At 49.5% G+C, this 22292-nt stretch overlaps 1 protein-coding gene across 16 annotated transcripts in view; it reads right to left on the reverse strand.

Annotated features, from left to right (window-relative positions):
- The window catches only part of LRRFIP1 (LRR binding FLII interacting protein 1), a 141742-nt gene that overhangs the window by 78603 nt on the left and 40847 nt on the right, over nucleotides 1-22292 (reverse strand). The window contains exon 1 of one of the 16 annotated variants that reach the window (XM_060015864.1): nucleotides 6237-6652. The exons of 10 other annotated variants lie outside the window; for them this stretch is intronic. In XM_060015864.1, coding sequence (XP_059871847.1) covers nucleotides 6237-6302 — 66 coding nt within the window. In that variant the 5' untranslated portion in view covers nucleotides 6303-6652. Of the gene's footprint in view, nucleotides 1-6236; nucleotides 6660-22292 lie in introns of those variants that run through there. 5 more of the 16 variants (XM_060015849.1, XM_060015855.1, XM_060015865.1 and 2 more) reach the window with 5 other exon arrangements.

The following is a 22292-nucleotide window of genomic DNA, read 5'->3' on the forward strand; positions in this document are numbered from 1 at the left end:
GGGGCTGGCTCGTGGGGGACCAGGTGGAAAAGCTACCTCTTGCGGCTGTGACTGTGGTGTTCTCAGCGGGGCCCTGAGTTTCCGAAGACAGAGACTGTCCAGAGAGGGGTCTCGAGACCAACCTACCAGCGCTGGCTCTGTTGCTGACCCATTATGTGAACTTGGACAAACTGCATCACTTTTGAACACTAGCCCTCAATACCGGGGGCAAGGGGACCAGGTGACGTGATCTCTGGGTGCTCCCTTTGCCTCTGAAATGCTATGTCTCTACCCTGGGGTGAATTCTTTGCACCCTGAGACTGTCCATAGAGTTCTCTTTCCCCATTTTGCTACTGGAAATCTCCTGACTTTGCTTCTCAGAAAAACATACCAGAATAACAAACATTTTAATCAGGAACAAAATTATTCACGTTCCTTTATCGACAGCAGACTAATAACATTTACCTATTCAAACTTCACAACACAATCTCAGGCTTAACAACGACCCACAAGCTGATCCATCGACCCACAACGATCCATCAAGCTGATGAATAAAAAGCGTGCACAGTACCTTCCACGCAAGTAAATTCTCTTGTTAATACATTTAAAATGTTTTTCTGAGATCAGTGATGTTCACACTTCCTTCAACATATTGGAGTAAAAAGCAAGGGCGTGATGGCCACAAATAACCTTGTGTGTGACCGACAGGACCGACGGGTGACAGGTAAGAGCAGCCTGGCCTCCCCTGTGCAGCTCTCCAGGTGACAGGTTCCCTCCAGCCAATGCCTCTGGGCTCCATACCCTTCACTTCACCTGCTCCACTCAGGGTCTTCCTTGCAAACTCCACGCCTTTAAGGTGACACAAAACACTAACACTGTTCCTTCTCAGAATAAGGCTGGACCCTCCAGCAGCTCCACACTTTCCCACGTAGGCAGCACACAACTACTGACAGCCTTTCCTATGCTCAAGTGATTCTCCTGGAACCAGCTAGGAAAGAGCCAGAAGGCGTCATTTCCATCTTCAACAAGCTTGTCTGTCTGTATGGTGGTAGGAGCCGTACAGCACGCAGGAATGAGGCTGGCGCCCAGCAGCTCCCGGCATGGCTTGACACAAGTGACAGCTAAAAAGCTGGTACAGTATGAAAAACAGAAAGATGAAAATTTCTGCAGCTCTGTCATTTCTACTATGCCTCTCCTTACTTAGAAAAAATACAGTTCATTGAGTGTGCTTTTGTCTGAAAAACTACCAGAAATAGAAAGGAAACGTTAATCAAATGAAGACTTCTCAGTATGCACTCCGGAGCAAGGTCTTGTGTCCTAACAGGCTGCCTTAGTAAAAAGAAACCCTTCAGCCCTGATACTGGGGTTGTGAGGCCCCAGGGCTGCAAAAGAGAGCCTGACAAGAGCAATGATGCTCGCTGACTGCCTGCCGGACCCTGCCAGAGCATCGTGTATGGTGGTGACATCACCAGCACCAGCGCTGAACCAGCAGGGTTGGGTCTGAACTGGCCCCCACTGCCTGCTGGCTGTGTGGCCTTGGGAAAGTCCCCTGAACTTTCTGAGCCCGTTTTCTCTTTATGTGTAAGTGGAAATAACCAAACCACCGCTGAGGTTATGCAAGGGGGGAGGGAAGACTTCTACAGAAAACACTTAACAGGGCTGACACGGCAGGGGGTTGGGAGATGCTACCTACTGTTACTACCTACACAGTGTCTTCTATGACGACAGTGTGAATTCAGCTCACAGGAGGTTGAAAGCAGCAGGAGAAGACAAGCATGCTGAAGCACTCACCAGGAGAAAGAGTGCTGGGGGAATGCCAGAGGAGGCAGGGGGAGACTCCCCACCCGCAACAAAAGCCCACTCCTACTTCTCTTCCCACAGGAAGATTACACACCCACTGGCCAGAGATAATAAAACAGATGTCAGGATCAGAAATGATGTTGCTTTAGGGGCTTCCCTGGTGGCGCAGTGGTTGAGAGTCCGCCTCCCGATGCAGGGGACACGGGTTCGTGTCCCGGTCTGGGAGGATCCCTCATGCCGCGGAGCGGCTGGGCCCGTGAGCCATGGCCGCTGAGCCTGCGCGTCCGGAGCCTGTGCTCCGCAACGGGAGAGGCCACAGCAGTGAAAGGCCCGTGTACCGCAAAAAAAAAAAAAAAAAGAAAGAAAAGATGTTGCTTTGATAAGCTCTATTACACAAACATATAAATGAAACATTTTAGTTAAAACGAAAAGTAAATCTTCCTTATAGTCATTTAAACTACAACTAGAGTAGTTGTACTTTAGCGTCCAAACGAAACTATTTATATGGCTTTAAAGTTGTCAAGTTACAGTATTAAGGAGAAAACCACTTGAAACTCTGGCCCTCCCCCAAATGAATACATGAGGCGCAGAAAGGGGATTTTAGTGGTGGTATGCAGTCAAGCACATGGCAATTCTGAATCACTTAATCTTGGATGGAGTCAAAATAGTGCTTTGTTTAACTCAGACGAAGTTCATTTACTTAATTTTATCTAGACTGTCTGAATAATGAAAGTTCTGGTAAATCCATTCCATGAAAATATGGAAATAAGCTGCTTTAAAACACACACACACACACAGAGTAAAATTTGGGTGGCCCAGAGTAAAAGCAGTAAAGTAAATAAAAGTTCCTCTTCTCCCTGACCCACGTCTAACATACAGTGAGATGTCACAGGCTTACTGCCTTAACAGGTTAGCATTTCGAACCTTATGGCCAATGGGGCTCCAAGATTAAAACTTTTAAATATGATCAGATATTTCGGAAACACTGGCATATGAGTAACTAGTCATAAACATTTCCTTTCAATAAAGATGTTTAATAAATAAATAAATAACTAAAGTCTGTGGGTTCCGGGAAAAAAAACACCACCACATTTCCTTTGCTGAGTCACACAGCCTGATTTTTCAGGGATAAGAATTTCCTCTTGAACGCTGCCTTTTGAGGGGCAAACAGACCGCACCAACTTGTGGCCTCATAATTCTGTAGAAACCAGATAAGAACCTCACTCTAATCAGGTAATACACCAATCAACTTTGCCTGAAAACACTTCAGCTGCTATAAATAACTCAATTTCCTGTGCTCACTGTAAGTGGCAGTTTAGACGGCAGGGTGTACAAGAAGTTTGCTAAGGAGGCTTCCACTACTTTGATACTAGCTCAGGCTGAACAGAAACTAACCCTTAAAGAAAAAGGGAAGTTCAGTCTCCATCTTTGCCCTAGTGGGACACTCTTACTACTATGAGGAAAGAACTAACTTACTGTTTTTATATCTTAACTGTTTGGGAAAACGATTCGTCTAAAGCAAACCATGATTCCAATGCTCAAAGGTCTCCTGTTGAGCCCAGCAGGGTCGGCCCCCCAGCACTGTGTTCACCCACCCCCGTTCATCCACATGTCCCCTCGCCACCAGGACCTGGGGACCTGCGCACTGGTACCTACAGTAAGATGAGACTTGGGGGTTCACGTTCTACCCTGATAGCCTCTCTCAGAATGGGGCTGGTCGTCTGTGAGGACTTAGTGCTAATCAGTATGTGGAAAACTTCCAGAGGTGACACAACCCGGCAGGAACATGGGGAAGTTACAAAAGTTAAAGAAACATGGTTTCTACGCTGTCCTCTCCTGCAAGGAGCCTGGACTTCCTGCTCGGATCCTGCTTTTTTCTTTGCCCCATGAGATGGAGCTGGACAAGTCCATCTCCTCCTGCCAACCCCAGCTCTGGCCTCACACCCAGGTGGCCCCAGCCCTCCTCCTCCCCTGGTGACCCGTGTTCCCGGGACACAGGGTCTCTGGGCACAGAACACAAGCCAGCACAAGCCAATCTGAAATGCCCACCGTTCTCCCGCTGGAACACTACCGCCCAGGGTGGCTGCTGAGCGACTCCTTCTGACACACCCCACCCCACCCCACCCCACTGGTCCTTCAGCAACGGTTTCCTTTCCTTTTTTTTTTTTTGCTGTATGTGGGCCTCTCACTGTTGTGGCCTCTCCCGTTGCGGAGCACAGGCTCCGGACGCACAGGCTCAGCGGCCATGGCTCACGGGCCCAGCCGCTCCGCGGCATGTGGGATCCTCCCGGACCGGGGCACAAACCCGTGTCCCCTGCATCGGCAGGCGGACTCTCAACCACTGCGCCACCAGGGAAGCCCAACGGTTTCCTTTTCAACCATTAACCTGAAAAAACAGTCCTACTCTAAAAAAGTTTTTGCTGCTATTTACTTGAGCAAGTTCACAATTGATTACTGAAAACCCCTAGGACCAAATGTGTTTCAGAATTCAACATTTTTGGATTTTAGAAAGGTAACAAGATGCATACACCATATATTCTGTAACAACCCAGAGTAACAGCCCTTAATCAAGAAACTTAACAGGGCTGCAGAGAAATGTACGAATATTCACACTGAGAAGAATAAAGACTGAAAATAGCCTCCCATGGGCCAAATGGGACCTGGGGACCTTGGCACAGATACCTACAATAAGATGAGACTTGGGGGCCGCAAAGAGCCTCCCATCACCGCCAAATGAATCCTGCTGACAACTTACAAAAAAGAGAAACAACTTCTGATTTTCAGAGCTTACTGGATCCTGGAACTCGGGGTAGGAGGTGGGCTGTGCCCACCGAGCACCTCCTCACTCGGCAGCTGTCCCCGTCTCTCCTGTCACCAGCTCCCAGCAGCATCTCTGTGAAGCACGCATCTCGACCAGATCCAGTCCCAGGGTTAAGTTAAGGGTTAATGAGAGCGTGCAGCCAGCGCCTTCGGGCGACAGGTGTTATTTCTACTCCTGCCTCTGACGGCCTGGCGCTCCCTTCCTCACATCCTGTTCTCCATGGTCACTCTTTTCTTCTCCTTGCCCAGCAGTTCATTCCTCTGAGCTCAGATCTTGCCCAGGATTAACATCAGCCTGTTCTTGCCATCTATGGTTTGCCTAGGCGGCTCCTCGGGAGCTTGGGCATCTCTCAGCGGCGTTCCCATCCTTCTTTCCTCCAAGGGCCCTTCCCTGATGGTGATTCAAGGATCTCTCTGTAGGTTCCCAAGTAGGTTAAGGGGTAGGAACCAGCTCCAAAGGCCTGGTCCAGGGGTGGAACATTATGTCAGGTCAGAGGAGCACACTAACGAGGACCTTAAAAATACCCACCCGCCTGTCCTCAGCAAGGAGTGTCATTTTCAAGCGTGTATTCATCAGAATCTATTTCTACACTCCTCTCTGGTGTTGACCGGGAAGCTCAGGGCAAGGCAGTCTTATTCATCTTGAATCCTCCACAAACACTCAGTAGGTGACTAATTCCTACCTGCTGAAGGAGTGATTATTTGGGGTTCACACTTTTATCAAGGTTCCACACAGGCCGGATAAAGTGGAAATCTAGGGTCTCTCTCCCTGTCTGCGGTACTAACTTAATGATGTGCTTCTTTTCCAAACTACGCCCTTTCACCTTTAAATATTCCCATTCATCATCAGCCACAAGCCACATGAAAAGGGGTAGTTACTAACCTTCCCCACCTCACCCCCTGCCCGATTTTAACGCCAAACTACTCCCACATCCATGGTTCCAACGCTGGGTGCTGAGCTGGATAACTGCAAAATCCCCCAGAGGGAGGATCCCCTTCGGACCCGGTGACCCCAGGAGACCAGTCAAAGTGGATCTGGGAACTGGGGTCCTTGGGGGAACTAGAGAAACCGGGTGCAACGCACTGGTTCTAAGGTCCAGCGCAGGGTAAGTGCTCCAAGCCACCCAGCCACTGGGGGCGCCAGCCTCAGAGCGAGGGCACCGCCTCTGGGCACCAGTTCCTAGGTACTGTATTTTGTAAAACATCAAACTAGAAGCTCTGAGCGAAACTCTAGACCACGCGCAGGTCTCACACCTCGGCTGGATCCGCGGCCGAGTCACGCAGCTGGGCAGAGCCCGTCAAAAGGCCGTAACTGCGGGCAGAGGGGACCAGACGAGGTTCCTTTCCGTCCTGCTGAGGGGCGTTGCCCAGGGAAATGTGCTTTCCAGAGCGCAAGGCGGGGGGGCAGTGCACACCGAGCAGCGAACTGAACCGAGAGCAGGCCACCACCCCCCGCCCATGCTCGCGTGGGGACGTTCGTTTAAGGGGGTCCCCGGCCAGGCGAGGCAGCCCCACACCTCCCCGGGCACAGATGATTGCGGCGGAAGGTGCCGCCTGCCCTTGGCTCCTAGAACATCAATAAGGACCAAACACTGGCAATCAGAACCAAAAGTTTCGAAAATGTGTTTTCTTCTTACCAGTCTCTGAGCTTCTGGGCTCAGACAGTCAATTTCCTGGTTCTGCGCGGCCGCAGGGTTGGTCATCCTGCCGGCTGCAGGTCCACCTTCTCACACAGCAGGGAAAGGGAGCCAACGCCCGGCTCCCCGGATCCGCGAGCGGGCCGGCTCTCAGCGCAGCCACATGCCGAGAACGGCGGGGCTACTGCCCAGAGACAAATCCGCGCGTCGGGACGGGAACCTCGCCCTTCCCAAGGCGGGGTCGCGCCTCCGCTGTTCCGGGGCTGGAGTGCGGCCGAAGGGGCGGGGCGCAGGTGGCGGAGCCCGGGAGCCCGCGGGCCTGGGGTGGCGGCACCCGGGAGAAGAGCAGTTGGGGCCGCCCCCAGCCCTCCTCCCACAAGCGTCCCGCCCGCGCTCCACCACGCACCCCGCCCGGCCCGTTCTCAGCGAGCGCTCCTCCCCGCGCCCCAGCGGCGCGGTTATTAATCATCACCCAGCCCTCCTCCGCCCCCCACCCGAAAGGCGGTGGGGAAAAAAGACCGTAGCCGGCCCCGCCCACAGCCCCCGTCGGCCGCCCACCCAGCCGCCGAGAGAGGGAGAGCTGAGAGGCCTCGGAAGACCGGGGAGGAGTGGGGAGCCGCCCGCGCGTGGCCTGGGTCGCCCCGGGGAGGAGCCTGCGCGGGGGAGGGTTCTGCGCGAGGGGCAGGGTCCTCTGGTGGAGGAGCCAGAGCGGGGCGGGGCCCCCGGGGCGGGGCCCGCGCAGGGGTGGGGCGGATTGCCCCTCAGACCCCGCCCCCGGCCCCCTCGCCGTCGGTGCTGCGCTCCCGCCCCAAGGTGTTCTCCAAATTCAGGCCGAAGTGAGCTTCTGCGGACGCGATTGCCTCGCCCGAGTCCCGCAGCACCTGCTGGTCGGGGTACCCAGCTAACGCGTCACCCGGAGAAAGGGCCGGCTTCCAGGGCGACCACACCGCGCGGCCCGCGGGGGTAAGAGCAAGCATCCGAGGGCCGGGTGCGGCCCCGCCTGCCTCCCCCTCCGCAATAGGCGGCAGAAGAACGCGGTTTGGCGCGGATGCGGCGTCTTAGAGCCGGGGGGCTGCACCGGCCAGGGATCCGGCGGGAGGTCGTGCGGGGCAAGGGCCGATCCGAGGTCCCCGCCGGGCGCCGCGCGGGGAGGGCGTGGAGAGGAGCGTCCAGCGGCGGGACGGGGCCCCGGCCGCCCAGCACGCGCCTCCTCCAGCCGCAGAACTCGCGTCGCTCGTTCTTTAGCAGTTCTACATGCAAAGCAACGAAACGTCTCCTGACCTCGCCAGGCCGAAGCAGAAGCGACGGGCAGGAAGCGACGCAGATTTTCATCGGAACGCCAACCTGCCCCGGCCCAGCCCGCTGCCTGTGGCGCCTGGAAGCTTTCCGCGCCCCGCCCGGCCTCCTACCCTGCGTCCAGGCGGTCCCGGGCCCTTCCTGCCCATACCCTGGGGGCACGTTTTCGGAGGCCGTTCTCAGAAAGACCACCTCCCCGCCCCTAATTCTCTGCAAAGGCGGCTCCAGCGAAATCCTCGACAGACCGCAAATATACATTTAAATGTTACAGTCCCCCAGTTCCCCACTCTGCCCCACTCACCTCCTCCTCGGTAACACGTTAGCGCAAGGCCCGTGTGCACTCGCCTTCCCACTCTGGCTTCAGGGCAGGGGGCTCTGGAAGGAAGGGTGTATGTGTCGGGGGGCGTAGCGGGGTGGGGAACAGAGAAGGTTCTGAGGGACCGAGGTCCTAACCTAGGAGAGAGTAGGGACAGCAGAAAAGCAAGGCCGAGTAAAGACCCAAAGTGGCCTCTGCGGGAGAAACAGGTTTCCACTTTGATGAGCGGGAACACAGCGCCAGGCCTCGATGGATAGCAGCGTTAGGTTGGCAAGAATAATTTTCAAAGATGGAAATGCGTACCTTTAATACCTTGTTTTCTCGCTATAACACTTTTAAAATACGTCAGTGCATTACAGTTCTTGATTCTATAGAGTTAAACTAGTTGGCAAAAATAATTTTAAGCTGTTCTACATAAACAAGTACGGGACTTAGGGAATCTATGGTGGAAAGCAAAGATGATTTTAGTTAAGAGCTCCACAGATGAGAATGATAGCCAGTTAATCAAACCGCCTTCTGGGAGTCTTCAGTTTGAATATTCTGATCTAGATAAGCAAATTCTAGAGCTTCTTGCCACCTGGAACCTTATGACCACATCTCCCTGAGCAGGGCACAGGGAACAGGCTTCTTTTGTCCTGACTGTCACAGGGCAATGCCTGTAGACACCTGCACCCTCCCCAGCTCCCAGGTGGCCGTCCAATGGCTACTTACCAGTTTTGTGAAAACCACATAGGGAAGGGGTCAGGTGGCTCTGGAATTAAACCATCTGGCTCAGTTCTTGCCTCTGCCACTTACTGTGGGATCATGACTAAGTTATGGAGCCCCTGTGTCTCGAGTCTCATCTGAAACATGACAGTGATAATGAAAGCGCCCAGGGCGGAGGGGAGGACCCCCACTGAGCACAGTCAGGGGAGCCGCCTTGCTGCTCCTCAGCCCGCTCTCTTCTCCTGGCCTCCAGGCGCCCAGGCCTTCCTGCCCTTCTCTGCAGCAGGAAGGAAGCTGGGCAACGACAGGTTTAAATGGCTGAGAACCGGGAGAGATTGTGGGTAGCCCCGGAGAAGACAACAAACCCACAGCCTCCACGAAAGCTGTGAGAGGGCCTGGCTGGAGGGCACTATCGTGGAGGGAGAAGCAACTGGTTGACCAGTTTTATTCCCAGGAACAAACTAACAATACCAACAATAAAATGATAGTAAAGGCACAAGAGATTGCTGATTCTACTAAGCAGTAGCAAATTAGAGAAAACTGCTTTGCTAACATCCTTCTAGATGAGAGGCCTCTACGTTCTGACATGTGTTCCAGCCCAGCCATGCCGTGAAGATGGCTCAGACCCGTCCCAGCTGTAGGGAAATGTCAGTCTGTATTTTAAATGGTGCTGAATTCACACTTCTTGGTGTTACTTAGACCCCGGGGCCCCAGAACAAAGTGTAGAGGGTCTAGTTGCCTTCTGTTCATTTTGACATAAGTAGCTCTCTAGTGAAAAGGGCCCCTTAGGAAGCCCCTTCCCAGGCAGTCTCCATCCCCCCCCCCTTTTTTTTTTTTATGCGGTACGCGGGCCTCTCACTGCTGTGGCCTCTCCCGTTGCGGAGCACAGGCTCCGGACGCGCAGGCTCAGCGGCCATGGCTCACGGGCCCAGCCGCTCCGCGGCATGTGGGGTCTTCCCGGACCGGGGCACGAACCTGTGTCCCCTGCATCGGCAGGCGGACTCTCAACCACTGTGCCGCCAGGGAGGCCCCCAAACATAACTTTTATGTGCTCTGGGATGCCGTAAAACTCGTGTGACTCCCTTTATTGTGATAAGCACTTTACTGCGGTGGACTGGAGCCGAGCCCACAATGTCTCCGAGGTGTGCCTGTGTGGCATGCTTTGTAAACTGAAAGGTGCCGTGCAAATCTGGGTAATCCCTTCATGAACCAGCTTTATAATAGGAAGTGGTTTTTATATTAGTCAGAAGGATCCGTATAAGGTTACAACATACATGTAAGCTCACTGTTTGTAGAAGCAACACAGAGATGTTTATGCCGCTGTAATCAGTATGGCTGGGAATTCACGTTCATGCAAAACAGCTGTTATGGCTGGGATCTGGAAACTGGTTTTGTGTGGGTTATTCACTAGGGGTGCAGCCAGGAACCACTGTGCCCTCCCCTGCCCGCCCTCTACCTTGTGCTACATCCTGGAAGGATTTGTCTCCGTTGCTCTAGCACTCAGCATCGACCACAGCAGGAGGCAAAGCTGGTGAACCCAGAAGCAGCCCAGCACCACGAAGACCAGTAAACCATGTTCGGGTGCGACCCCAAAGTGGTTAAATGTTGTGGCATTTGCTGGTTAGCTATGAGTCTGAGTTCCCAGAGCACCATTAGATCATTCTACTTACCTTCTGTTCTCTTCTAGGGGCTCCCTTAAGAAATTAAGTGCCTGCGTGTAACCTTATTGCACGTCAGAGAACTGCTTCTGAGATTTTCGACATTACATTTCTGTTGAGGGGGCTCAGAGCACCACAACCATCGTGGCTTTTAGGGATGCCCGAGACAGAAGCTGCCACAAAACCTAAGGTGCCTCTCAGGACAGAGTCCCTGGGTTTAAACGGTGACTAGGTGCTTGCAGGTCAGTGGCTGCCCAGCATCTTGGAAGGGGCTGGAAATAGAGTCCACCTGCGAGAAGTGGGATCTTGACCTAAAGAAGGGAAAACTGAACCTGTCATTGACCTCACAGCTCTTTATATTAAAGACCCTGGGCCCACACTGGTGCAGTCTGAGCCTTCAGCAAGCCATAATCTTTTTGCTGGGGGAGGGTCCCGCCTCTGTGCTGGTGGCTGCTGACTGATCAGGGTGGTGGGTGTTGAAGGCTAGGGCGGCGGCAGTGATTTCCTAAAATAAGACAATGAAGTTCGCTGCATCGAGTGACTCTCGCTCTCACGAACGATTTCTCTGTAGCACGCGATGCTGTTTGATAACATTTTACTCCCAGTAGCACTTCTTTCAAAATTTGGAGTCCTTCCTCTCAAACCCTGCCACTGCTTTATCAACTCAGTTGATGAAATATTCTAACTCCTTTGTCGACATTTCAACAATCTTCACAGCATCTTCACGGGAGCAGATGCCATCTCAGGAAACCACTTTCATAGCAAATCCACAAGAAGCAAAATCCCTCAGTCATCAGCTCTATCATGAGATGGCAGCAGTTCGGTCCCATCTTCAGGCCCCACTTCTGATTCTGGCTCTCCTGCTGCTCCCACCACCAGCCCTTCCTCCACCGAAGACTTGAGCCCCTCAAAGTCACCCATGAGGGCTGGAATCAACTTCTCCCCGACTTCTGTTAATGCTGATATTGGGACCTCTTCTGGTGAATCACAAATGTTCTTAATGGTGTGTAGAAGGTGCCCAGACCCATCAGAGGAATCACTGTCTATGGCACCTATAGCCTTAGGAAACATATTTCTTAAATACAAGGTTGCTACAAACATTCTATTTGTAAAACAACACAGTATCTTTGAAACACAATAAAGTGAAGTACAATAAAACGAGGTTTAGGCAGGTGTACACACACGGAGGCCCACAAAGGTTGTATAACTTGTCCACAGATGCACACTGGCAGAGTGAAGTCAGGTTTTTAACCCAAGTCCCTGCTAAAAGTCCAAGCCCTTAGCATCTGGTGCACTGCCTGACACAGAGGTGCTCCCTCCCCGCAGCCACCCAGGGATCCTCACTGGGAACAGACAGTCACCAGACAGGCTGTCTCCCTGGGCTGAACCTGGACCAATAACCCCATCTCCTGCTCCAAGGGTGTTGGCAAAGCAGTGCGCGTACCCAGGTCCAGGCCGTAGCTCGCTCTCCTGGTATGACCCAGGGCACTGGTAGGAACATCAGATGAGGGAGCCAGTCCCCGCCTGCCATTCACAGAGAAAACTGTACCCCACAGTCAGCCGGCCCAGATCAGGCCCACGGTGAACTTGACACTCGGGCCTGGGTCCTGCCTGCCTCCAGTGGACAGACATATTGGGGGCAAGAGTGGCTAGAAAGCAAGAGAGCTGGTTTCTAGCGTACAGACAGCTCCTGCTTGCTGAGCACCCGCCCTGTGCCGGGTGTCCTACAGCCTCATACTTCCTACTCACCGCTGCCTGTGACTGAGTCCTCACTCTCCCCAGAGACTCTGAGTGGGCTCTTCCAAAATGGGAGCAGGGGCTTCCCTGGTGGCGCAGTGGTTGAGAGTCCGCCTGCTGATGCAGGGGACGCGGGTTCGTGCCCTGATCCGGGAGGATCCCACATGCCGCGGAGCGGCTGGGCCTGTGAGCCATGGCCGCTGAGCCTGCGCGTCCGGAGCCTGTGCTCCGCAACAGGAGAGGCCACAACAGTGAGAGGCCCGCGTACCGCCAAAAAAAAAAAAAAAAAAAAAAAAAAAAAAAGGGAGCAGATGCTCACCTCACAGATGGATGGATGGATGGATGATTCTCCCAGGAAAATGGAGGACTTTGATAGTTTATCATTAACTCTCATTGATCTTAAGTATGTTATATTTTTGGTAGCAACTGAGAATAGAAACTCTCTTTTTAAAACGGCATGACTTTTGGATTTTTTTTTTGCATAACTACCTGGCACGCAGCAGTTCACCACTTTTTTTTCATTTAGTATATATTTAGTATATATTTTGAAAATCCCTTTGGATTTTCTAAGGAAGGTGATGAGCTTGAGTTTTGGTTGCCCTGAACTTGAAGTGGGGCAGAAAGCCTTGAGGAAGGTGTCCAGCAGGCACGTTGGCACCAGCAGTATGAACCGGTTTAAGGTGGTGATGAAAATGGTAGCATGCATATAACAGAAAAGAGGCTGAAGGAAGGAATCTGGGGACTCCTACATTTAACGAATAAGAGAGTGTCAAGAACAAGCCAAGACAGACGACGGGTCGTTAGGGAAACAGAAAATCAGAGGCGCCTTCTGGAAGCCACTATTCAGAAGGCTGGCGTGAATACTGGTGTTAGGGTAGATGGAGTGGAGAGGCCAGGGTCGAGAAAGGCTTTAATTTGCAACTAGAAAAACACCGGCTATTGTATCCTCTTATTGAAATTCTACATTTAAGCATTTTCAACGGTTCATGCACACAAAATAAATGGCACGTTACAGCCTCGGAGGAAGACAGAATCAAGAAGGTTTTGGGTGGGGAGAGATTTGTTCACGCGTCCGTCTTTTTTAAGGATGGAAGAGACTTGAGGCAGTTTGGAGGCTGGAAAGTGGGAGTTAACGGAGATTGAGCTAAAACAGGGTGGGCGTGTGGGAGACTGTTGACTAAGGGACAGTGGTGAGGGCATTTCTGGACTTTCAGGATTTGGCCTGATTCTGAGCTAAATGGGGATGAGAAAACCAAAGTGGCCAGGAGAGGACAGATAACAAGAAGCACAGTCCTGGTGCAGAGACTGTGGACACAGAACTGAGGGACGACGAAGGTTGGGAGGAGCAGAGACTGAAGGACCCACCAGACAGCCGCCTCTGGTACAGCCAGGGTGATGCTATTTTCAGTACCTGAGCCCAGAGCCCTTCCACGGGGCTCCAGAAGGCCCAATAATGCTGCCGCAGGGTAAAATCTGTCCACATTTAAAATAATTTCTGACTTATTTTACTCTGGAATTAAGTTCATCTCCAAAAGCGTCCAGCAATAAGTCCACAGCAATCTTGGAGGGGGGAGGGATGCAGCCATTTTTTCAATCCATTCCTCAGAACTGTTGACCCTTAAGACCAGACCAGATGATCACAGAACCCCCCACCACCACCACCATATATTGTGTCCAAGGAAATGGCCACAAACACCTCCAATAAAGCACCTCTTAGGAAAACCAGTCCTGTTTTTCATGAACACAACACACTGCAAATACCACCCAATTATTTTCTAAAAATATTGAGAACAAAACAACTCAAATCCATTACAATTTTCTCAATCACATAGGAAAAGACTTGGAAAAGTCCCTGTAAGTCAACCCTAATGCAAAGAAAAAATATCTATATATGTACTCAGAATAGTCCATTTAAGAAACTTTTGATCAGAATTGATAGTAAAATAAGGAAAATAGGCTTTACTTTCAACAACTGTACTCACTAGCTAACAGAACACCCCACTGCTAAGAAATACACGAAATGCTTCAGAATATATTTAGGAACATAAAATGATGGTTAAAAAAACAGAAGCAAAATTTCTTCTAGATTCTCACCGATTTGTTTGGCTCCGGTCTCAGTAATCTTGCCTATGAGTTTAACATTCTAGGAGAGATAGAACGTGTCTAACAATCAGAGCCATGAAACAAGTCTCTACCCCGCTGGCTGAAAACTCCAGAGATCCATCAGGCCACAAAGGTGACGGACAAATGTCAGTCACAGAAAGGAAGTGTGGGGAACACAGCAGTTTATAATCTAAATTTAAACAGTACCCATAGCAAACAGGGAAAGTTGAGGGCACACAGGGTGAATTCAACGGTTTAAAATCCAGGCACTCCCACTAAACAGCTTGACTTGAAGACAACCTGACTTCAGGACAGACAGAAATGTCAGAAGTAAGCAACCTTCCAACCTAAGGTACAGAAATTTCTAAAAGAGCATCCCTAAAATAATCCTTCTAAGAAAATGAAGTTTCCTAGAGGAAAATAAAGACTGGAACACACTTTAGCACAGCACTAAACGCACATGCCCACACCCTAAATAAGGGTTTTCCCCTCTGCATTTCAGCCCCTGAAACAAAGGGCAAAGAAAAGTCGTCAACTGCTAGCCTCCAGGAAAGTACCAGATTATGGGCACCTTTTTTATCATCAATCTGTATGAACCAGGTATCTCTCCAGCGGACTTAACATAGAACATAAAAGCCTCACCTTTGCAAAATGAAGATTTTAGATGAAGTTTAAGGAAGAGCGAAGAACAGCCATCTGGAGAGACATGTTTAGCGTGAGAGTGGAAATTCTGGAAAAGCAGGAGATCAAATAGCCACTCCTGAGCACGTCACCTCTGAGTGCCAGCCGAGAGGTCAATTAAAGGCACCTTTATACCTGCCACCTCACTGGGCAGCTTCGACCCGCCTACCTTCATGGAAGGGCGTGGTTCCCTAAGCCCATTGTAGATTTTCCAAATGCCTCTTCTGACCCGTGGGTTTGACTTTAGTTACTCAGATTACACTGAAGCCCCTTCCTCTTATCCCCACTCCTGTTGAGGCGTTTGTATTAAATATGGGGTGAGACTTTATGAGGAAACTCTAATATAACTATAGAGCAGGGTTTCTTAATAGCGGCACTATTGACATTTTGGGTGAAGTAATTCTTTGCTGGGGTGCTATCCTGGGCATCAGAGGATGACTGGCAGCATCCCTGGCCTCCACCCACTAGATGCCAGTAACGCTCTGCACCCTACCTGGATGACCAAAGGTGTCTCCAGACATGGCCACATGTCCTCTGGGAGGGAAAGAGAACCCTGTTGAGAACCCCTGATCTAGAGGGTTTCAGTCTCCATCCAAGGCACTCACACTGTAGAAGGACACTGACTTACCAACTTACACAGACAAGTCACCTCAACAAATACACAGCTCAACATGCACAGAAATAATGATCAAGACAGAAATATTTCAACACGGGCTTCCCTGGTGGCACAGTGGTTGAGAGTCCGCCTGCCGATGCAGGGGACGCGGGTTCGTGCCCCGGTCCGGGAAGATCCCACGTGCCGCGGAGCGGCTGGGCCCGTGAGCCATGGCCGCTGAGCCTGCGTGTCCGGAGCCTGTGCTCCGCAACGGGAGAGGCCACAACAGTGAGAGGCCCGCGTACTGCAAAAAGAAAAAAAAAAAAATTTCAACATGTTCTCTAATGTCCGTAGCCCTCTTTTTTTTTCAAGTAAGAACTCAAAAGCAGAGCTGGCGCTGTAGTCAGGAAGGAAGTCAGCACCAGACCCTGAAAGGTAGGAAGTGGGAGCCACAGGGTGGGAAGTTTGAGGTTTCAGATGTACAGTCATGCCAAGACCAAGGGTGTAATGGCGGAGGTGGGCTGGAAGGAAGAACGTTGTAAGTGAGAAGGTCGAAGAACTGAGTTCTGCCTCCTGACCCTTTGGGAAGAGGCCCAATCAAAAAGGGGCAAATGATGGAGCGCAAAGCCAGAGCCGGGGCGCGAGCAGCCGGCACAGCCAGCCCAGCACAAGAGTCCTCAAACCTCCAAAGCAGAGGTTTGGGAGAAAAGCTGGTTGGAATCCCTGCTCTGTCGCTTACTAGGTTGTAGTTTCCGGCAACTCCTGTGACCTCTTCAGCTTCCCACGTGACACAGGAGAGACGCAGCCACCAGGCAGGTGGCAGATAAACGGTGGGACCCCAGGCTGGCACCTGCCACACACTCTGCCTGTTATCCTAAAGAACGCAGATTAGTTTTCCTGCAGATAAGAGACTCTGGAATTACAATTTACATACAGGTTTAGAAAAGCCGTAGGTGGAGTCCCGAGTCACTTAATTAGGTTTAAGGCTTCAGTGTCAGCATTTTTGAGCACGTGGAGCTTTGCTCTCTTTCTGGAACCTCCCCTCCTCCAAGCCCCGAATTTTGGGCTTATTGATCTCCCCAGAGCCAAGCTTTTGGCATCGTTGGTCCTTAGACAAGTGTATTGTGAATACAACCCTGTACAAATGTACGAATGTAGACAAAGACTGGAAGGAAACGCGGTAAACAAAAGAGCTTGCTCTATTTAAGTGGTGGATTCGTGGGAATTTTATTGCTTTTCAGAATACCCTTAGATATTGTTTGAATGCTCTTTTTTTATATAATAGTTTAAGGAACTTGAACTTTATTCAGGAGGCAGTAAAGGACCCACTGAAAGTGTTTGAACAGGGAAGTAGGATTTTGTTTGAACAAAGAACCTGTAGGCTACAAAAAAGTTAAAAATCACCCTCATTATTCTTTTGCAAGAATTTCTTGGCTCGTCTCACTGTTTATTCTTCCAAGTTAGCTTTTAACTTTAAGCCAACCTTGTCCCCTAAACTGGGATTTTCTTTGAATTACGTTATACTTATAAATTATTTGGGATGGATTCACATCTTTTTAATACCGAGTCTTCTAATTCAGAAACAAGGTATCTCTCTCTCCACTTTTTAATCTATGTCCTTCAGTATATTGTTATACCTTCCTTCATATAGGTCCTACATATTTCTTTATTCCTAAATGCTCTTTTGAATGGGATCTTATCTTCTTGCCGTTCTTCTACCCTTATTAAGAAATTATTGTGGCATATGGATTTTTTTTTTTTTTGGAAGTAGGGAAACTTGTTCCCTGAACATATTCTTTTAATTAATTAATATTACCTTTTTATTTTATATTGGAGTATAGTTGATTAACAATGTTGCGTTAGTTTCAGGTGTACAGCAAAGTGATTCAGTTATACATATACCTGTATCTATTCGTTTTCAAATTCTTTTCCCATTTAGGTTGCTACATAACATTGAGCAGAGTTCCCTGTGCTATACCGTAGGTCCTTGTTGGTTATCCATATAGCCATGTGCACATGTCAATTCCAAACTCCCTAACTATCCGTTTCCCTCACCCTTCCCCCCTGCAATGGATTTTTGTTTATATCATCACAAATTATTTCATTGAACTCTCAGTTTTAGACTGATTTTTTTGGATTAGCTATGTACAAATCTGCAAGTAGTTACAAAAAGTATAACTACTTTTCGGTAGTTCTATTGCCGATTTCTTTATCCTGTCTGAACATCAGAACTCCCATCATTATAGTGTTACACTGGCCCTGGTCTGCCGTCTCTTCTTAAATCGGATACTCTGCAATTAGGGAAGTAGTAAGGACTCAGCAGCTTTGTGGGTTTGTGCTTGCACTGTAATAATACAGGACAGGACACCAGCCTTATTGGCATTTAAACAGCATTAAAGCTGCCTATACAGTAAACAGAGAATTTGTTGTCAGTCACCTGATAAAGCCCCTGAAAGGAAAGAAATTATAAGTCTCAGAACAAGACACTCTTGCCCAAAGGCCACAATCTAATTTTGACCAATAAAAGATAAACAGGCAAAGCGAATTGAAGAAAGATTAGTACTGAAGTCAGTGAAAAGTTTATTATTGTGAGTGTTACCATACAATTGTTTTCTGCAGGGAGAGGCCCTGTGGAGGGATGACACTCAGATTCTGGGGCCAACACTGCGTGGGCAGGAAGCCGCACCCCTGCCTAGAACTTGCTGTTGGTCTCGGGCCAGTTAACCTCTATGTCTCGGTTTCCTCATCTGTCAAATAGGAGTAACAATGGCACCTAGTTCATACCACTTATAAGGATTAAATGAGTGATTATTCATAATCAGTATTTAAATAAATAAAATGCTGGCTGTGAGCACAGCGCTTGGTTTACAAAATGCACAATGTTACAAAGTACTTCAGGGCGCATTTCACCTAAATCTAATGTAACCAGTCACCATTTACAAAGGGATGTGGGAATTAACTTTCGTCCCAGACCAAGGGCCCCTCCCTCTTGCCTTCCGGCCCCACCCCACTGTGGCTCCTATCTCAGCCTGCATCTCTGCAGCCCGGAACCCACAGCCTGCAGGGCACACCCTGGTGCAGGGGAAATATATAAGCTTGTTAAGCCCATGGAACTGGAAGACTAACTGGAATTCTAAGTCGTGAGGCTCTAGTAGGAGCAACCATTATTACTTTTCTAGAACAAGTGGCCTGAACTTTGGGACAGTTATTGTCTTTCAGGCACCCAGTCACTTCCTAGTTGAACGTTCTGCTCCGGATGGCTGGACTTGACTGTGTCTGCAAAGAATGGTATTAGGCAATAGAAGCCCAGGAACTTCTCTTTTTGGGCAAAGAGACTCTCTTATGGTACAATTTTTGAAAAAGAAGAAATTGTTCCACAGTGAAGCAACTAAGAGTTTTGAATAAAAATATTCAAAGTTTTCACTTCTAATATTCTACGGTTATTTAAAATACATTTAAAATAAAATGTAGTAGAACTATCTCTATCTTTCAGCGTGGAAAGAGGCTGGAAGGAGGCAAAGGGGAGTAGGCAGTGAAGAACGGGAGAAAGCAGGGAGACACAGACACACTTGGGAGAGGGTCGGACGCCAGCGGCTGCCTCTTGGTGGTCACCGGCAAGCATTCCCGAGGGGCCTGTGCTAAAGGTTTCATGTTGGCTTAATAATGTCAGACAACCCGAGGGTCCACTGAATGGATAAATACATGTGGTGTGTCCATACGATGGAATATTACTGGGCCTTAAAAAAAGGAAATTCCGATACATGTTTCAATGTGGATGAAGCCTTGAAAACATTATGCAAAGTGAAATACGCCAGATGCAGAAGGACAAATATTGTATGATTTCACTCACGGGAGATACCTTGAATGGTCAAATTTATACAGAAAGTAGAAGGTGGCTGCCAGGGGCTGGAGGGGACATAGGAATGAGGTTTAGTGTTCAATGGATACGGTTCCATCTGGGAAGATGAGAAGAGCTCTGGAGACGGATGGTGGTGACGGCTGCACAACAGTGTGAAGGTACTTAACCCTACTGAATTGTACTCTTAAAAATAGTTAAGATGAAAAAAATAGTTAAGATGGTGAAATTTATGTTATGTGTATTTTACCACAATAAAAAATAATTTATAGTAAAAGTTTTACACTGTAAGAAAGTGGCCAAATCGACCTTGGGATACCTACTTTATGGCATCCCTCTGGCTATAAACATGGTGTCTATGATGAGTATGTAATAGGATGCAAAATGCTTATGACAATGTTGAGTGCACACACACTCAGTACACACACACACACACCAATAACATCTATGAAAAAATAAACAACAAAGACCTTAAAGAAATAAATCAAAATAGAGCCATGGTTGTCTTTATGTTATAATGCTTTTTGTTTCCTTCTATTTTCCAATGATTATTTTGTTATGCATGTACTACTTTTAAAGGGGGAAAATAACACAGAATTTCATTTTTCTCTGTAACTTTATTCGAAAAGAAAGGAAGAATGAAAAACCTTTATGCCTTTTGTTCCTAGAGGCTTTTAAACCTAAAAGGAAACTGAAATTAATTAGGCTGCCCACCACTTTCACTTCTTTCCTATTTTTGTACCATGGATGCCCCTGGCAGGCTGGTGAAGCCTGTGGCCATTCTCAGAATGGTATTGTTTTTTAATTAATTAATTTTTGGCTGCGTTGGGTCTTCGTTGCTGCACGTGGGCGTTCTCTAGTTGTGGCAAGTGGGGGCTACTCATCTTTGTGGTGCGCGGGCTTCTCACTGCGGTGGCTTCTCTTGTTGCGGAGCCTGGGCTCTAGGCGGGCTCAGTAGTTGTGGCACGCGGGCTCTGTAGTTGTGGCGCACAGGCTTAGTTGCTCCGCGGCACTTGGGATCTTCCCGGACCAGGGCTCAAACCCACATCCCCTGCATTGGCAGGCAGATTCCCAACCACTGAGCCACCAGGGAAGTCCCAGAATGGTATTTTTAAGTGCTTAAAACAAAGTGTATAGGGTTACAAAGGAAAGTGATTATTCTGAAATATATTATCAAAATATATTTTTAAATTGTGATATATCGTATCAATCACAGTCCAGAGAGGAAAACAGGAAATGACACCAGTTCTATTAATAGGAGCAATTCAATACAGATGTTGGATGACTGAGACGGCAAAGGGGACTCGGGTAACACAGAGGTAATACTTTGTGGAACAGCTAGGGCTGGGGGAACAAAGGGCTCAGTTAGCATACCCCGAAGGCTCGGAAGGCACTGTGCTCCAGAATCTACTACGGGGCTCCATGACGGTAGTTTCTGGGAGCATGAAAAATACTAGAAACGGAACCGACGGCGGCTGCCTGGGTGGAGGCCGTAGCTGGGGTGATGCTCACAGAAACAGGAGGCAGACAGGGAGGAGTGGTCCTGTCTCCTTCCTTGGCCTCACAGCTGGCCTCTAGGGCCTGGGCAGAGCCCGGGGAGATGAGGTGTGTAGGGCTCCAGCCCCAGCATCACAGGGCTGGGAAGAAGCCGTGTTTGGAGCAGAGAGGCAACAGTTTAATAACCAGCCCCAATACGAGCTTCTTTCTTCATGTACTGAGTGACAAGAGCTCATATCCACCATAATATCGACACAGCTGTCTGCAACCACCGAAAACGGACATAAACATAGCTGGTCCTTGGTGATGAAATCACACACACTTCTAAAGTTTTGGGGCTACATTCATAATTGGAGGTAACGCTGCTCTTTTTTTCTGATCCAATTTCAGGGATCCTTTGAAACCTAAACAAAGACCCCTGGAGGATGATTGGACCCAACGTTAAGAATCCTTCTGGGTGTTTCAAGATGTCGAATACAGTTCTTTTTCTTCCTTAATTTTTGCTTAAAAAAGTCACATGACTGATCACATGATCACATGACTGATCACCAATACCAGGTTTCTTTTTCTGTTTTGAAAGGGAAAATAATACACCCCAAATGCATGCGTTGGTGCGTCTCTCTAACTGATATTATCAACCATCCTGCAAATAGTAAACAGTAACTTGTGCATTTTATCGATCATATTGCCTATTTCTGAATGCCACAGAAAATAAAGTAGACACACAACCGTGCTTACATCCTCAACCACTCTCCTGGGGGACATGGATTCCTGGGTGGTCTTCAGAGTTCTTTCCTGTAAGGTCCCCTCTCAGCCCCACCACTTTGACTGTGACCCAGATGTCCCCCAACACCAGGTCTCTATTTCTTTTCTCTTGACTTATCCAAGTTTCAGCCCACCTGCCAGGTGGACATCTCTACCCGGAGGTCCCAAAGTCACCTCAAGCTCGAGACGTATTCAGAACGGAACTTGTGTCGCCTCCAAGGGTCTTTCCTCCGCATTTCCTCCTCCGAGGGGGCACTACCAGCCACTGCCTCCCAAGAAGGCTTTCTCTAATGTGTCTGGGCTTCAGTTCCCTCATCACTGAAGGAGAGGCAGTAACAGTCACAACCTCCTGGGCTGTTGTAAGGACTAAATGTGCTGCCAGGTCTTGACATCAGTAAACGCCCGCCCCTGCGAGGTTGGTGCTCTCCCCCCTCCGCCGGAGGTGCCTCGCCGAGCCGGCTTCCTCTCCTAATGTCACTTCAACGCGCCCCCAGAGCCACTGCCTTAACCCAGCCTCCGCGTGACTCCCAGAATGATCAGAATTGTCCCCAGTGCCCACCCCACCCCCCACACTGCTGCAGAGTCTTCTCATCCGCTCATTCCGTCAGTCATCACGTGTGGCTGAGGGCTGCCGCGGGTCAGGACCACGGACGTAACCGTGAGCAAGGAGCAGCCCCACCTCCGGGGGAAAGACTGATGTTAAATAATTGCTGAATAAGGAATTAATTGTCATGGTGAGCGCCGTGACCTTCAATGGACATATCCCCAGACGCAGACGGAAAATACAGCTTTGCGTTTCTAAGGAAACAAGAAGTGATTCCCAGCGGGGAGGGCTGGGGAAGGAGAG

Source organism: Delphinus delphis, chromosome 7, assembly GCF_949987515.2.
Source record: "Delphinus delphis chromosome 7, mDelDel1.2, whole genome shotgun sequence".
NCBI lineage: Eukaryota > Metazoa > Chordata > Mammalia > Artiodactyla > Delphinidae > Delphinus > Delphinus delphis.